The sequence below is a fragment of the Anguilla rostrata genome, chromosome 1, assembly GCF_018555375.3.
Source record: "Anguilla rostrata isolate EN2019 chromosome 1, ASM1855537v3, whole genome shotgun sequence".
In the NCBI taxonomy this organism is placed as follows: domain Eukaryota; kingdom Metazoa; phylum Chordata; class Actinopteri; order Anguilliformes; family Anguillidae; genus Anguilla; species Anguilla rostrata.
In genome coordinates, this window is record NC_057933.1 from 81,621,591 (window position 1) to 81,639,134 (window position 17,544).

Here is a 17,544-nt window from a genome sequence, read left to right on the forward strand (position 1 = left end):
AAGTTACGGTGCTAGGGCCCAAGCTCGGGACCCCCGGACTTCTTCAGGGCCACTGCTCACACCCAATTGTGCGTGAAAGCAGGGTGAAATGCCCGGGGCAATAATATTCACCCCACGCTTACATACCCGCCCCTCCTCTTGGGGCTGGGTTGTCTATCCCACCCTCACAGGTATCCCTGATAACTTGTACTGGCATATTTTATCGGTGTATTATTGATTTATTACAAAACCAGGATTGGAAAAGCAGGCAGCCTTATGGTATAAGTACATGTTGATATTGATTCCCAAAATAAAAACATTTCTTAATGGATTTCACTTGATGGATCCTGAAGCAACTTAGAGAGAAGGGACTGTCATGGTTATGAACGAGCACATGAAGGTTATAGATGTAAACCGTCATTTTGGTTTATGCAACCAAATCAAAATGTGTGTTAGCGCTCCAAAAAGTTCCCTTGCCATTTATTGCAACCTCCGCTATAGTTTTCGGCGAGCTTTAGAACTAGGTCAATGGCAGTAGCCTACTCGCTGTGTGGTCGCGGTCCCGGTTATCCCCTCAAAGAAAAATCCTAAAAATTGTGTGCCTTCCTCATCTCCTCGGGCTGAGACGTGACTTGAGAGCAGTAACCGGGTCGGGTCGGCAGTTTAATGCCGGGCGCGTCCTCATCACCGGGGGCTGCTTCGGGACGCTCGGCTCCCGCAGAGCGCAAATGCCAGCGATTGCTGATTGCGGTGACAATTACGAGGCGGAAAGCGCTGCTATTTATTCTCGTCGTACCGAAATGTTAAACCTTGCTTGCGCAATCATCGACACGGACAAGTATCGAATTTAAAGGAGGTATATTTATCTCCTCTATGTCTCTCTCTCTCCCCCCCCCCCTCTCTCTGTCTGTCTCTTTCTCTCTCTGCCCGTCTGCTTCTCTCTCTCTCTCTCTCTCCACACACACACACAAACACACACACACTCGCACTCACATTTCTGAATAATGAAGTACTGAATAATGAGGATACTGAAAGACATTTGTAGGTTATGGGTGCATTACTGGGGAGGGAAAAAAATACGAATAAAAATTCTGAAAAGGGCAAACAATTTGGCAACTAACAATGCATCTATAAAAGTGTACCAAGTGCCTAGCGTATCGTAAAAAAAGAAAACATGTCGGTTTTGAGTGCTTCCAGTAAATAAAAATCTGTTTTGTTTTTTTTGTTTGATTTGGGTGAGCAGGGCTCCGACTTCATTTGCAGTCTTCTCGGGGAAAAAACGCGCCTTTGTGGGGCTGACATTTGTCAGCTGGGCTCCTGTCCTCCTTTCTGATTACTGTCCATCGGCCAAGAACACGCTGTCCTGCTGTCTGTCTTCAATTTCGCACATCTAATCCAAAAGCAGTACACAAGTAAACAAACAAATAAACAAACAAACAAATAAATAAATAAAGTGCTCTTTGTCTCAAAGTCAATATCAGAATTTTACACATTATTTTAAACAAGTCAGTCAGTACCCAGTCTTTACTTGATTACATACAAAATTGCGCTCCATAGCAAATGTATTATCATTTTATTTGTATTGATTGGCTATATATTTGGTAATGTCCGATAACGTCAGTAATGTCAGGCACCAATCTCCTGCTTAACATGACTTTTCAATCCATACATTAAAAAAAAGTTAAATATACACACCTATTATACCTAAATATTGCGCAAAGGAGTCTTGTACATTATGTTGGGACTAATAACTAGGCTGAAAGTTTCATTTCTCAGTGAGCGCAAAATATTTGATTCAAAAAAGAAAGTCACAAAACAGAGGTCAAGAGGAAGCTGACGTAGGAATACTAATGCTAACGCTATCGTTAAGTCTGGGGGGGGGGGGGGCGCTTTGCAAACGTGACAGGTTTCTGCCAATTACAAAGCCGGCGGGAAGTATTCCAGTACATAGTGGCACGGCTCTATCCAGGACGTGAGCCAATCTTCTCTTCATCCCGTTTAAAACCGCACTGCCAGAAAAACGCTCAGCACAAAGGCTCATACAAAGACCCAGAAATACAGAGAATGTTCTTTTTGCAAACACAATGCAACTGTGCACGTTGGATTGCTACACTGTTAACTGTCATCTCCCTGTACAAAAACACACAATCACACACACACACACACACACACTCACTTTTAAAAACGCACTTTAAAATTTAAAACCCTCCTGCCTCATTAGACGTTGTTTGCTCGGAGGGCATTTCTTGGTTAGGTTACGTAACCGCTCCAGGACCAGCGGGAGTTTAACTAAAAGCCTAAATTGATACCAGGGGTACTTCGGGACTGGACATCTCATCCTTCCAGCCCAAAAACTGAAGCTGTGTAGAGCCTTAAAGCCAGGATAAGGACCTCAAGCCCTAAACCGGTAAAACTTTAATACAAGAAGCCCCTTTAATGCATCGTTCCCCAGGTCCAGCACTGAAAGGAGCAAAAAAAAAAACGGTTTTGGGTAGATTCACCGTCTTCCTGCAATGTATGCGCTCTTGTAAAAACATCTCAATGGGGGCAATTCTTCTTCTATCGTTTAACATGCTGAAAAGAGAACATTTTAGACTACGGGAGCTTCTAGGTAAATTGTTATTAAGTTGCGCTGAAACTGGGAAATTTGTAAGATCGTCTGGAGGAATAAAACCCTTCACATCCTCGTGCTGTAAGTTATTAAAGTAATTTCTCTAAGCTCAGTTCGCTTTGCTCAGGAAGACAGTCATATCCAGTCTCACAATTGAACAGATCAGTCAGTGGAACAACAGAAAAGGCAATACTGTACTCGCCAAAGGCATACTATATATATATATATGTAAAATAAAATAAAAAATGAAACACCATACAGTTTCAAATATTCAAAGATTCAACGATGAAATAATTCAGGTGGGTGAAGGCGTGCCTGTCTCCATGCCTTGATAATGGGCCAGGTGTGTCCTCTTTAAAGCTCTGCTCGGAGCAGTTCGGGTAGTAAATTTATAAAAAAAACTTAATGGAGGGTCTTTAGACTGCGACCTGGCAACGACAGATCGCTCACATTGTCTGATTTTAGGGATACGCCCTAAATGCGTTAAATTAGTTATCTCACCCCCTCCTCCGCCTGCTTTATACAGATATAGCACGACTGAACCAAACCCACCGAGTGTCGGAACAAACCGAGCTTTGCCGAGGCCGTACAAGAGAAGGTCAAAACGGGACCCGAGGGAGGGAGGGAGAGGAGGGGGGGGGGGGGGGGGCTAAGTGCGGTGTTGGCCCGGAAAAGCAATGGTGCAGACATTTGCACTGGCTCTTAAAAAAACAGATTTGTCATTTGTTAAGGTGGGGGTTGGGGTGGGGGTGGGGGTGGGGGTGGGGGGGTGGGGGGGGTTAGGTGTCACAGCTGTCATTCCGAAAGTTCCTTTTTTTTGCACCAGGCGATGAAGTGTCCCAATTCTTTACTTTTTTCCCCTCAACTCAAAGTCAGGGAGTACAGTGGGGTCTTAACAAAAATAAAAATAATATTTAATAAATAATGATGAAATAATAAATAAATAATGATGAGCACTGCGAATCAAAATGGATAGGTCTCCTTGGATTGCCAGTCGAATCCTCCGGCTTCCCGGCTTCCAGTTAATCACCATCGCAGTCATTCACCCCTCGCGCTTTGTTAAAGATAGATAAGACTGGAGATGTGCAGGAGGGGGTGGGAGCCTAGCCCTGATAATGGAACATTAATAACACCCGGAAAAAAAATAATCTGGGAGAGGACAGGGAATGACGTGCTGGCGCAGCGATGCACATTCATTATGAAGACGCGGAGCCACGCACGCGCTGGAGACTGTAAGACACATTAATATTTCAGCACTTACACGGCCCGCGTAGGCACAAGACAAGATTTATCCGCCGCCGAAGACCGAACTGGCGGCGTCACTGAAATGAGTGTAATTTGCTGATTAATTACCGCGCTATCAGACGCTGTTTATTAAGTAGCTGTACAATATGTTTGGTGCGCTGAATCCGTTTAGGAGGGAACAATAAAAGCCGCCTCGTTAGGAGGGCTGTTTAATTTTTTTTTTTTAATGGCGAAACTCGAGGAGAACAAGGGGCGGGTGAAGTACGGGCGAGCTGTGCGATGGCAGCCTCTGGAAACCATGGAAAGGGGGGGGGGTGGGGGTAGGGTGCGCACTTCACACATCACATCTATATTTCTACCACATCACTTATTACATTTCTTTAATTTCTCTTTTCACACCCGGACAGTCGGCGAAGGACGGGCTGGCCCTCTACAGCCGGGTTGCTCCCCAGGTTTCTTCCCAACGGGGAGTTTTATTTACTTAAAAATATTTTTAAAAATTTTTTTTTTACCTCATGCGCTTGCTATTTATGGGTTCAGGTCTGGTGTGTTTGCTCTTTTTCTGCTGCTCTGCAAAGCACCTTTGTGACTTTTGTGATTTCTGTAAAAAAGCGCTAGGCTACACAAATGAAACTGATTTGATCGGATCTATCCGCTGAAGGTGCACGGGGGGGGGGGGGGAGGGGGCGGGGTCGGGCGCATTGCTGTCCGTCCCACATGCAGTTTGCAGACGGTGAGACGGTAACGGCGCGGTGCTTTGCGCAGCTGGGCTTGGGAGCCTGATACCGCGCGCTGCCTTTCACTCCCATGACGCGGTGGGCTCCAGACTGCAGCGCCCGTTTTTTTGAGGCGCGCTTCTGCACTCAGCGCTCAATTCAGCTCATTCATTGACTTGCGTTAAATGAACTTAAATGGAGTCAAATCCCCGCCGCTCGTTTCCCGGCTGATTAAAAGAAAACCACAAACAAATTAAATCTGCGCGCGCAGCAGCCTCTCTGGAACGATGCGGGTTTAGGAGGCAAGCTGGCAGTTAATCGCTCAGAGATTCCACCCTTTCGCCAGGCAGCCAGCAGCTATACAGGTTTCTTCCCCCTCCTTCTCAAACCACCATAACCGCGTCTGTGCCCCAACCCCCCCCCCCACCACCCCCAACCCCCCACCCCCCACCCCCCAGCCCAGCACCCCTCATTTTTCATCATGTGTGACTAATGAGGTGTCGAGGGAGGGCTTCCTCACACGGCTGTGTGCGCAGTGCGCGGAGATACGGTGAGCTTGGCTGAGCTGGGGTCAGGGCTGCCACTCCGTCCCCAGCGTGACGGCTGCACGTCGTGTGGGTGCGGGAGCGGGAGTGTGTGTGTGTGTGTGTGTGTGTGTCTGCACGCCTGTGTGTTTGTGTGTATAAGATTGTGTGTGTGTGCACACACGTTGCTACGCCTCCTCCCAAATGGATGTGGGAACACGGCGCACCGGAGGAGCGGGCCAGCGGCCGGGATCAGCCGTTCTGAGCTGGCGGCGAAACGCACGGCCGGGGGAACAGCTGGGGGCAACAGCCGTTATGAATAACCCCGGCTGGGGAACAGCTGAAAGGGGGAACAGCCATTACAGAATAACCCGGCCGGGGGAACAGCCGTTATGGGATAACCCGGCCGGGGGAACAGCTGACAGGGGGAACAGCCATTACAGAATAACCCGGCCGGGGGAACAGCCGTTATGAATAACCCGGCTGGGGGAACAGCTGACAGGGGGAACAGTCATTACAGAATAACCCGGCCGGGGGAACAGCCGTTATGGGATAACCTGGCCGGGGAAACAGCTGACAGGGGGAACAGCCATTACAGAATAACCCGGCCGGGGGAACAGCCATTATGGGATAACCCGGCTGGGGGAACAGCTGACAGGGGGAACAGCCATTACAGAATAACCCGGCCGGGGGAACAGCCGTTATGGGATAACCCGGCCGGGGGAACAGCTGACAGGGGGAACAGCCATTACAGAATAACCCGGCCGGGGGAACAGCCGTTATGGGATAACCCGGCCGGGGGAACAGCTGACAGGGGGAACAGCCATTACAGAATAACCCGGCCGGGGGAACAGCCGTTATGGGATAACCCGGCCGGGGAACAGCTGACAGGGGGAACAGCCATTACAGAATAACCCGGCCGGGGGAACAGCCGTTATGGGATAACCCGGCCGGGGGAACAGCTGACAGGGGGAACAGCCATTACAGAATAACCCGGCCGGGGGAACAGCCGTTATGGGATAACCCGGCCGGGGAACAGCTGACAGGGGGAACAGCCATTACAGAATAACCCGGCCGGGGGAACAGCCGTTATGGGATAACCCGGCCGGGGGAACAGCTGACAGGGGGAACAGCCATTACAGAATAACCCGGCCGGGGGAACAGCCGTTATGGGATAACCCGGCCGGGGGAACAGCTGACAGGGGGAACAGCCATTACAGAATAACCCGGCCGGGGGAACAGCCGTTATGGGATAACCCGGCCGGGGGAACAGCTGACAGGGGAACAGCCATTACAGAATAACCCGGCCGGGGGAACAGCCGTTATGGGATAACCCGGCCGGGGGAACAGCTGACAGGGGGAACAGCCATTACAGAATAACCCGGCCGGGGGAACAGCGTTATGGGATAACCCGGCCGGGGAACAGCTGACAGGGGAACAGCCATTACAGAATAACCCGCCGGGGAACAGCCGTATGGGATAACCGGCCGGGAACAGCTGACAGGGGAACAGCCATTACAGAATACCCGCCGGGGAACAGCCGTTATGGGATAACCCGGCCGGGGGAACAGCTGACAGGGGGAACAGCCATTACAGAATAACCCGGCCGGGGGAACAGCCGTTATGGGATAACCCGGCCGGGGGAACAGCTGACAGGGGGAACAGCCATTACAGAATAACCCGGCCGGGGGAACAGCCGTTATGGGATAACCCGGATGACAGGGGCAGGAAGGAGGCCAAAGCCATCCCAGATCGTCCCGGTCGCCACGGCATCGGCAAACCCAGAAAGCCGGAACACATCACAGAACGTCCCCCTTTTCCCGCCAAAATCGCCGGGGCGTGCCGCACCAAACCGCCTCGGTGTCAGAGAGCGGCGCGGGCGACAGCACTCAGGAGAAACGTCAAACGCTCAAACGCTCGGAATCAAGCCAGGACCGGACTGAATCAAAGCTGACGGGAACGGGAATGCGATGGGAATGGAAAGGAATGGAGGAAACAAGCTCAGCACCTACGTTAGAACACTTACCTGTGGGCTAGACAGCGCCCAGCCCTACATCCATCACACCTCGACTGGGAACATGCTAAAGGTCGCTTTCCCGTCCACCGCGCAACTTGGCAACCTGTTGCACACGCTAACAGCTCTCTGTTTAACAAGAATGAAAATGCTTGAAGATATCAATGCGAAATTTACATATTTAATGTTTCTCCCCACCCCCATTTTCTCCCAATCTGGGATGCCCATTTGTATTGCATAGCTGTGTTCACGGCTGAAACCTGTTCTACCAATCTGGAAAGATTTTTTTTTTTGTTTGCTCCAGCTTTCATCCAAAACGCTGCCCATACTCGCCTGATTGGTCAGGGTCTGACACTAGCGCAGGTTAAGGAATCCACCCTCTCCAGATTTCTGAAGGCTCAAGTGAATTAAAGGCCTGTGGCCACTCTGGAAAAGGTGTGGCCCAACAGAACGAAAACACCTTTTGAGAGGCAATACTCCATGAAATTTTGGGAAGGATAAGCCTACACCCCCGAGTCTCGGAATCACCCATATTTCCTTTAAAGACTCGGGTCAGGCACGGACCAATCACAGGCAGGGCAGGCTCGGCGAGGGGCCGCTGCTTCTTTTCACACCACAGTCCGCTAAGCGCGGCAGGAGTTACAAAGACTGGAATCTGCTCGTGGCCAGAAGGGGGCGCCGGTAGGCAGTGAGGCTCAGGGCTCAATCCAATCACTTGCCGCCTTGCATCGGTTCCTCGCCTCCTTCCCTCGCTTCCTTGGCTCTGCCCAGCGAAGGACTCAAGGAAAGGAAAGGGACGCGAGGACGAAGGAATCACGGAGACGCGTATCTGGCGAACGGAACGTCCTTGTTCGGTCAAACGTCGGTCTGAAGCGGCGTCAGTTGGACCTGGCAGGTGGGGAGAGGTTGCTCCACGGGTCGATCCGCAGTTCATACGTCACACGTCTCAAAAGAATTATTTCCGCCAAGCACGCACTCGTGTCACCTCGCTCAAGCACCCTTCGGGGGGCCTCCTAGCCCCCCGCTCTTAGCTCGCTGGGTTGAAATTACAGAACCGCGGTTGGAACGTCCCTGAAGATGACAGACTTCGATTGATTTCTGGGTCGGTTCGAGGACCGAGAAGACACGGGCGGATAAAATAAACGACTGGAAGGCGCACACAGTCACCCTGGCTAACACCCTCCGTCCCTGGGTGACAGTACAGTCAATCATCCATCACCCCCGTGCAGCTACCAGGCAGCATGGGTCCAGTCTGGATTCAGTGCCAGACACTGGGGCCCACCCACACACTGTAAAAGAGCCTTATTGGGACAGTTTGCTTTCCGGAGTTTTGTGCTGTTATTTTGGTTTATAGTGCACCATTTCTGGGCCCAGACAGGGGCGTGTATTCTATGGAGGGTATGTAAGGTCATGTTCCTGGAGCTCTGGCGAAACACTGCTTTAGGTACTTACAGTTACCAGTTACTGACACAACAGGCATTCACATGTACAGGGACATTTGCAGGTTGCTGGTTTAAAGCAAAATAGACTTCAAGTAATTCCAAAGTAGATCATTTATCACAATGATTATAAATCAATGAATATGTCTCCAGAGTTTGCACACTAATATATTGTCCAATTTATTTATTTATTTTTAAAAAATTGTGTTTAATATTATTTTCAGTTAGAACTATATTTAATGGGACAAGCAACCTGAGACTGCCGAATGAAGAACAAAGCAGTTCCAGCAGGTTATTAAAGTGGGTTTATGTTCATAATTGTGAAGAAATGCTACAACAAGATGAATCTGTTCACATGTAAAGCCTCTATAAACGCAAGGCCTCTGTATAAGCTGCTTTGGAGTTACTTGAAGATCTTTTGGTTTCTTTTGCTTCAGACTATGAGCCTTGGGACAGAGCCCTACAGTGCTCCCAAACTAACGTGTGTTAAATGGAAAAAATAACTTAGGGGCACTTCTACTAATTGGGATGCATTAGTGTGCTCCTATATTTTTCAACGTAGGAGTACACGGAATAAAGAAAATGTTAGCACAGAGCCCAAACCCCAAATTCCCCGACACTAGCTACTGTAAAGTGGACAGGTCAACAGAAACTTCTGAAATATCTGTAACGTGCTTCGTTGCACACAAAGAACCGTCTGGGGCATTAGAAAACAAATGCCAAAACTGGCAAGAAATATCAAAATCACAAAGACAAAAAACAAAAACAAAAAAAACCCAGAAAGTGAACGATCCCTTGAACAAGGTACTTCCAGGAGCACCTTCAGTGCCTGTAACCAGTTTCCACCCGTGGCCCCTTTGTTCTGACAGCTGAACTCAGCCGCTAAAAAAATCGAATCTGCGGTTAGAGCTTTTTACGGACGCGAGCTTGAGCGCGGAGCTGCGCTTCCGGACCAACGCACCCCGCTAACGGCCGAGGATCTCTGCTGCAGCCGCGGCTGAGCTCCATAAATAATAAAGACACGAGTCTTACCGAAAGGAGAAAAGAAAAAAAAAAGTGAAAGAATGCATCCCCCGAAGGATAAAGAAGAGGAATACAAATGTGCGCTTCCGGCTGCACTCGAGCCTTAACTCCTCGCGTAGCTCATTTTTGGAAGAGGAAACACAAAGGCAACGTTGACTGTTGTGGAAGAGATTAAAAAAAACCCGTAATTTTTTTTCCCCCAAATGCAAATTTCCCTCAAATAAGAGGATCTTTGTGATCTAAATGGCTAAATTAAAAGGGAAAATGCTTATTTTTTTATTTTTAATGCATGCATTTGGCGGTGCAGATGTAGAGCCGGGCTGTATAATTGCCAGGCCGACGGTAACGCTGCAAACAGTGCAATGTAACACAAGAAAGAGAATGAGCAGGTATGCATGCATTCATGCAGGTTGCTTGGGAATGCAGATTCAAAGGATATTTCAACATGCACCCCTCTCCCTCCTCCTCCTCACCCCTCTCCCTCCTCTTCCTCACCCTCTCCCTCCTCTTCCTCACCACTCTCTCTCCTCCTCCTCACCCCTCTCCCTCCTCTTCCTCACCCCTCTCCCTCCTCCTCTTCACCCCTCTCCCTCCTCTTCCTCGTCTCAGAGGGATTACAGGGGATGGAAGCGCTCCCTGTGTGCACGCAACGCCTAAACACTCCCCCCCCCCCAGCCTCACCAACACACCCCCACCCCCCCCCCCCCCAGCCTCACCAACACACCCACCCCCCCCCCCCACTCCATCTCTACGCAGCCTCGCTCTCATTCCCCTCCGCCGACGCGCTATGCGCCAGTTTGCACGGCGGGAGGATTAGGGGGAGAGAGACACAAAGCCTTTCCCTCGGGGTGGAACGCGACGCAGACGACCCCGATGCTCGGGTAGAGAGGGACTCTGCAGCGCTGCACACGTCTGACGCTTTGCTTTACACTCTCTGAACCAGGGGTGGGCAACGAGGGCCGTGTCTGTAACTGACACGAGGGCCGTGTCTGTAGCTGAAAGGAGGGCTGTGTCTGTAGCTGAAACGAGGGCCGTGTCTGTAGGAAAACGAGGGCCGTGTCTGTAGCTGAAACGAGGGCTGTGTCTGTAGCTGAAACGAGGGCTGTGTCTGTAGCTGAAACGAGGGCCGTGTCTGTAGCTGAAACGAGGGCTGTGTCTGTAGCTGAAACGAGGGCTGTGTCTGTAGCTGAAACGAGGGCCGTGTCTGTAGCTGAAACGAGGGCCGTGTCTGTAGCTGAAACGAGGGCTGTGTCTGTAGCTGAAACGAGGGCCGTGTCTGTAGCTGAAACGAGGGCCGTGTCTGTAGCTGAAAGGAGGGCCGTGTCTGTAGCAGAAAGGAGGGCCGTGTCTGTAGCTGAAACGAGGGCCGTGTCTGTAGCTGAAACGAGGGTCGTGTCTGTAGCTGAAACGAGGCCCGTGTCTGTAGCTGAAAGGAGGGCCGTGTCTGTAGCTGAAACGAGGGCCGTGTCTGTAGGGAAATGACGGCCGTGTCTGTAGCTGAAAGAGGGCCGTGTCTGTAGCTGAAACGAGGGCCGTGTCTGTAGCTGAAAGGAGGGCCGTGTCTGTAGCTGAAATGAGGGCCGTGTCTGTAACTGAAATGAGGGCCATGTCTGTAACTGAAACGAGGGCCGTGTCTGTAGCTGAAACGAGGCCCATGTCTGTAGCTGAAAGGAGGGCCGTGTCTGTAGCTAAAACGAGTTCCGTGTCTGTAGCTGAAATGAGGGGAGTGTCTGTAGCTGAAACGAGGCCCATGTCTGTAGCTGAAAGGAGGGCCGTGTCTGTAGCTAAAACGAGTTCCGTGTCTGTAGCTGAAATGAGGGGAGTGTCTGTAGCTGAAACGAGGGCCGTGTCTGTAGCTGGGTTTCGTACCGACTTCTGGCCTTATTGACTTCATTAGCCCCAACATTTGCACCATCGGACATTTTAGCTACATTCCTCAGCAAGCGCATGAATGACAGCTGAAGTCTGCCCTTGTGCCCCTGTATGAAATGTTTCACTGTGATCTAATCTACAGGTGAACCAGTGTCGGTGTGTACAGCCAATTAGCTCATTCAGCCAGGGTAACTGGTGGAAACAAAAACCTGCACACACACCGGCCCACCAGGACCCGAACTACCCATCCTTGCCCAAGACTGTAGGTCCATTCTCCTCATTAAGTAATCATGTGTTCTTATGTTCCTATAAAAAGGGGAGCAATTCATTTAACTGCCCAGCCTGTGCACTTCTGCTTCTTGCAGGTAGGGGTCTTTTTTTTTTTTTCTTTACGCAGGCCGGCCTTGTGGAAGGAGCAAGCGAAATCTACGGAGGCAGGTTCACAGTAGGGCAGGAGACAGAGGAAGAACCGTGAGGCCTTCATTTTTTCCCCCTTGAAAATGAGCAAGCGACGAAAGGAAGCCATCGCAGAGAGGAAGCTCGCTACGCCACACCCCCACACCCCCACTCCCCCCACACCACCACACCGCTCGCCTGAGGAAACATTTGTTAAGCTCAGTGATTTGAAATTTTTTTTTCTTCCTTTTCCGTTTCCTTGCCTGGCAGCCTCACTGGTGGGGCGGGGCGGGGGGGGGTTTCTCACAACATGTCAAGGAACGCAGCCAAAACCCACATAATCCTGCCCTTCTTTACAGCTTACAGATTATTACTGCACAACGCGCAGCCCGGGGACTGGGAACCGCAGTGGGATGAAAGCACAAATGAGACGAGAACACAAATGTTTCGCGTGGGGGGCGGGGTGGCTTGCCATAGACCCACTCTGGGCCCTTTGATAATTTGGGAAGAAAATGACTGATGTGTCAGAAATTCTGTCCAGCATCCCCCCCCCCCCACCCCACCAGTGACAGAGTAATACCTAAACTCCTTACAGACACACACGCACAGCCCGCCTTATTCATCGACAAGCAGCATGCAGAAAACAATTAGCCCATACGCACGATTTTTAACAAAATAACTTGTCCCCCATTGACAAATAGCACAACACCCTTGGTCTACATTAACCTTCTGATGAGTGATGTTATTTTCGGAATGTTTTTTTCTTCTTCAAAATTCTAAGCCAGTGTTCTAGAACTCCATTGCTTTCAGTCACCACCAGCGATCGTTTCATCAGCATTAGAATGTCCGGTTAAGAATATTCTAATCACATATATGTGTGATCTCACACCTCAAAGGGCCCATTTCCTGAGCAGAGTACGAGAGGGAAGACAAGGAAAAGGGATTGAACAGAAACTGCCTTTTTTTTTCTTCTGAGAGCTTTTCCATCTTAGATGGAAGGGGGTTGGGGGCAGAGGCAGAGGGCAGTCACTCGAGGTGAACGGACACAGCTGTCAAATTCACCCCCACCCCCCCCCCCCCCAAAAAAAAAGGCTAGCGAACTCCATGAGAAGCACATAGGCTGAATAATACATCATGAGTGTTCTTTTAAGAGCAGGCCAGATACAGCTAATTATCTGAAGGCTTGTCGGAAGAAACGTATTATCAACATTTTTGTGCTGCTGCCTGTCTTGACCAGGGCTCCCTTGAAAAAGAGATTTTTAATCTGGTTAAATAAAGGTTTAAATAAAAAATCAAAAACAAGGTCATTAAAAAAGAAATCTGACACCGTCTCTCACCCCTTTCTTCTCCAGAGAGACCACATGACCTCGGCGTTCTGGAAACTCAAGACAAGCCCCCGTACGAGCCGATCTCTGCTGCTATACTTCCTTTTAGAAAAGGAGCCAAAAGCTTTAATTAAGCAGAACTTGTCAGAGGCCCAGGAAAGAGGCAGTCAGCAGGGCCTGGATGGATAAAAGAAAAAAAAAATCCCATCGAACCACATCAATTAACATCAGAATAATGCAAGTCTTCCTTTTCATGTAGTTCCACATCCAATACGTCACCGTATGCCGTGTTGCTGAAGTGAACATATGTTTCCTTTTTATAGTCAGCCACAGGCACACAGCACTAGTTAAAAATGAGGATGAATTATTGCTGAAACATAAGCCCATGAAATCATCCAGAGCGATTTCAAAGCAGTCGCTTCTCAGCCGACCTTTTGCGAATGCAACCATCCATTATGGATCATGTGCCCTACAAGACTTGGAAAAATCCATGAATGATGCCACCCGTAGTTAGTTAGTTTAGAGGGTTCAACAGGGCAGAAGGCGAAATTAAAAAGCTCAAATGACAAAAGCCAGGAAGTCGCAGCGAAGCACGAAGCGTGGGAACAAAATGGCCGTCACCACCGAGCGCAAGGTGAAAATAAATAAATAAACAAACAAACAAACGAATAAATAAATAAATAAATAAACAAAAACAGTTCACGTGAGGCGCTGGTGTTGGGGTTTTTTTTCTTCTTCTTCTCCCTTTGATGAATATCATTTTGCAGCTTGTGTTTCCCCCCTCTGTGAAAAAAGAGAAGTGAAAGCAAAGGGGGGGGGGGGGGAGTCATCTGTCGCATAGCGAGCCCATGACTGACAGCCCCCCCCCCCCCCCCCCCCCCGTCATCTCCACGGGGCGGTAGGCTGAGTCACTTCGGTTGTTTATCAGCAAATGTTTTATTTTTTATTTAAAGGCGGCTGTCATGTGCGGGGTGGGGGGTGTGGGGGGAGAATAGCGGTTGTTGATGACAGGTTCCCTCCTGTGTCACCTGTCCCCTACGAGCCGCTCCACGGGCCTGGGCGGGGGCGGGGGGGGGGGTGGGCGGGGGCGGGGGGGGTGCTGGGTCTCTAACGACTGAGACGCAAAACGTCGTGACTCTCCGTGGGGTCCTGTTAACACCCCGTTCCAGAAGGGGGACGGGGCCACAGGTGCTGCATTCAGTCTGTCAGTACTTCCTGCAGCAGGCAGCCCCTGAGTATATACACTACACCACTGGCCATTCCAGATAAAGCAAAAAAAAAAATTTAACATCGGGTAAAAGCTCCAATACCAACCATCAGTAAAATTAAACATTTTATTCATTGTTGTCAAACAGTTCAAAAATAAAGCATTTTACATTTTAAATTACAACAATTATTCAGATATATTTTATCAATATAATCTATTCCGATCAAGATTACAATTACAATTTTCTTAATTTTCAAGTTAAATTCAAAGCGGATTCCATTTAAAAATGAACCAACATTCGCACGATCACTGATTTGTCGAGACTGTGTCGTGAGCAGTGATCTAGACCAGGAGGGTGCAGGAGTAACAGAACGGACACAAGATGATCTGATTGGTCAAACTGCCATTTTACGGCCTTCTGGAACTGGGCTTGTAACCTAAAGGGTCGCAGGTTCGATTCCCGGGTGGGACACTGCCGTTGTACCCTCGAGCAAGGTACTCAACCTGAATTGCTTCAGTGCATATCCAGCTGTATAAATGGATGCAAAGTAAATGCTGTGTAAGAAGTTGTGTAAGTCGCTCTGGATAAGAGCGTCTGGCTAAATGCCTGTAATGTAATGTAATCATATCTCCAGGCCTGTGGAAGACAGTGAATGGGTATCCAGTGGTATCCATACTGCCTCAGAACAGCTCACAGTGGGGAGTGGGTGGGGCAGCGTCCCTCCCTTCTTCAAAGGCAGAGAAAAACGACCCTGACACATTTAACATGATCATCCCGAGCCCACCTCTGGAATCTCCCACCGCTGTTTCTCAAGCGGGGGGTGGGTGGGGGGTGGGGGGCGGTGAGTAGGGGGGGGGGGGGGGTTCCATCAGTAACAAGCACTCGCCGGCAGCATCGCAAAACAAAAACGCGTTCATAATCAGAAGCAGCGCCACGATTTGAGAAAAAAAATCTTGACGTTAGGGTTTTACCACACAGCATTAATATAAGCAGCTCTTGTGGCAACTATTAGAATTTACGTTTACCGTGCACCCCCATTAACATCATTGGGGGGGGGGGTATGAAGACAAATCACAAATAAAACCTTTAAAACAATGGCTGTGAACATAGCTTTTACTCGGGACGGGCAGTGATGAGACGAAGGTTTGGGTTTTCACAAGCGGCCTGTGCAGAGTAAGACTCTAATGGGCTGGGCTGGGCTGGACTGGGCTGGACTGGGCTGGACTGGTCCAGTGCAGCTGGCTGCTGGGCGAGTTCACTCTGTCACTGAACTTCCAGATGAAGAAAAGCGCGATATAAATGTGATAAATGATTGCTATGATTGCTACTAGTATTATTGCAACCCGGCACTAAAATACCCACCGCAGTTAAATAAAGGTCTTTGATGAGCTGTTGAGCTGTCAAGGTCGATGTTAACGATAGGAGAGCACAGCCAGCGCCCTCCGTGGTACCTCCCGGGTGAGACCGGACGCTTCTGCTCGCGCATCAGAGGAGGCACGCGGGGAACTCGAGGGGACGGCTCATTCCTGGGCTGACCCGGCAGGCCCCCTACACCTCCCCGACGAGGCTCTCCGCGGCCTTCCGTCCACTGAAGATGACATCGTTGACCGAGACGCCGCCGTAGGAGGCCCCGGCCAGGGTGAGTGGCAGGTTGTGGTGGCCGATGTAGTGCCTGATGTTTTCTGTGGAAGACGAAACGAAACGGCGCGTTTGGAGAAGGGCCAGAACACGGAGACACGGACACGCGTGACCAAGACAGCGCCAGTGGCGTGTGTTAGAGAGGTCAGCACACGCGTGTGCCTTAATAACTTAAGAGGAGAACGTATTCTTACCAAGTCTCTTCCAGTGTCCTACATGATACTGAGGAATGCAGTCCTGAAAAGAACAAGAGCAGAGCACATTACAGACAAACCGCACCTCCAGGCTGGTTTCTGACCAAGTCAAAACTGCACTGCACCTGGAGCACACACATTTTTACACACGTACAGGTGCACTAACGGAAAATGAGTAAATAAAATCTTTTCTCTCCAGTTCCAGTGAAACATCCATCCAGGACTGCTCAGGAAGTGAGGCCTCCATTTGGCCTGAGCGGAGAGGATGTAGCACTCACCATGTACAACACTAGGAGGCCTTCCGGGGGGGGGCGTTTTACAAAGCAAGATTATTCATTTAGTAAAACCCGATACAGCTCTTCTTAGCTCAGCCCATGTACTAGGTTTGGGAGGGTCCCAGGTTTTACTCAGCGCAGTTATCCAGCTAACTCAGTAATCCTGCTCTGTGATACAGGGTTTTACTCAGTGCAGTTATCCAGCTAACTCCGTGATCCTGCTCTGTGATACGGGTTTACTCAGGCATTATCCAGCTAACTCAGTACCTGCTCTGTGATACAGGGTTTTACTCAGGCAGTTATCCAGCTAACTCAGTGATCCTGCTCTGTGATACAGGGTTTTACTCGGCAGTTATCAGCTAACTCAGTATCCTGCTCTGTGATACAGGGTTTTACTCAGTGCAGTTATCCAGCTAACTCAGTGATCCTGCTCTGTGATACAGGGTTTTACTCAGTGCAGTTATCCAGCTAACTCAGTGATCCTGCTCTGTGATACAGGGTTTTACTCAGTGCAGTTATCCAGCTAACTCAGTGATCCTGCTCTGTGATACAGGGTTTTACTCAGTGCAGTTATCCAGCTAACTCGTATCCTGCTCTGTGATACAGGGTTTTACTCAGCGCAGTTATCCAGCTAACTCAGTAATCCTGCTCTGTGATACAGGGTTTTACTCAGTGCAGTTATCCAGCTAACTCAGTAATCCTGCTCTGTGATACAGGGTTTTACTCAGTGCAGTTATCCAGCTAACTCAGTGATCCTGCTCTGTGATACAGGGTTTTACTCAGTGCAGTTATCCAGCTAACTCAGTAATCCTGCTCTGTGATACAGGGTTTTACTCAGTGCAGTTATCCAGCTAACTCAGTAATCCTGCTCTGTGATACAGGGTTTTACTCAGCGCAGTTATCCAGCTAACTCAGTAATCCTGCTCTGTGATACAGGGTTTTACTCAGCGCAGTTATCCAGCTAACTCAGTAATCCTGCTCTGTGATACAGGGTTTTACTAGGCAGTTATCCAGCTAACTCAGATCCTGCTCTGTGATACAAGGGTTTCCTACTCACGGCGGGTTTCCAGCTGCAATCCAGTAAT

At 49.6% G+C, this 17,544-nt stretch overlaps 1 protein-coding gene and 1 long non-coding RNA gene across 2 annotated transcripts in view; both read right to left on the reverse strand.

Annotated features, from left to right (window-relative positions):
- Positions 1 to 14,464: 14,464 nt before the first annotated feature.
- LOC135237756 (uncharacterized) overlaps positions 14,465 to 17,544 on the reverse strand; it is a 23,675-nt gene continuing 20,595 nt past the window's right edge. Inside the window, exon 2 of the long non-coding RNA XR_010324909.1 lies at positions 14,465 to 14,788. This is a non-coding gene — a long non-coding RNA (uncharacterized LOC135237756). The remainder of the gene's footprint in view (positions 14,789 to 17,544) is intronic.
- ppox (protoporphyrinogen oxidase) overlaps positions 14,465 to 17,544 on the reverse strand; it is a 17,055-nt gene continuing 13,975 nt past the window's right edge. The window contains exons 12-13 of the mRNA XM_064305132.1: positions 16,185 to 16,227; positions 14,465 to 16,034 (exon numbers count right to left, since the gene is read on the reverse strand). Of these exons, the coding sequence (XP_064161202.1) occupies positions 15,901 to 16,034; positions 16,185 to 16,227 (177 nt within the window). The 3' untranslated portion in view covers positions 14,465 to 15,900. The remainder of the gene's footprint in view (positions 16,035 to 16,184; positions 16,228 to 17,544) is intronic.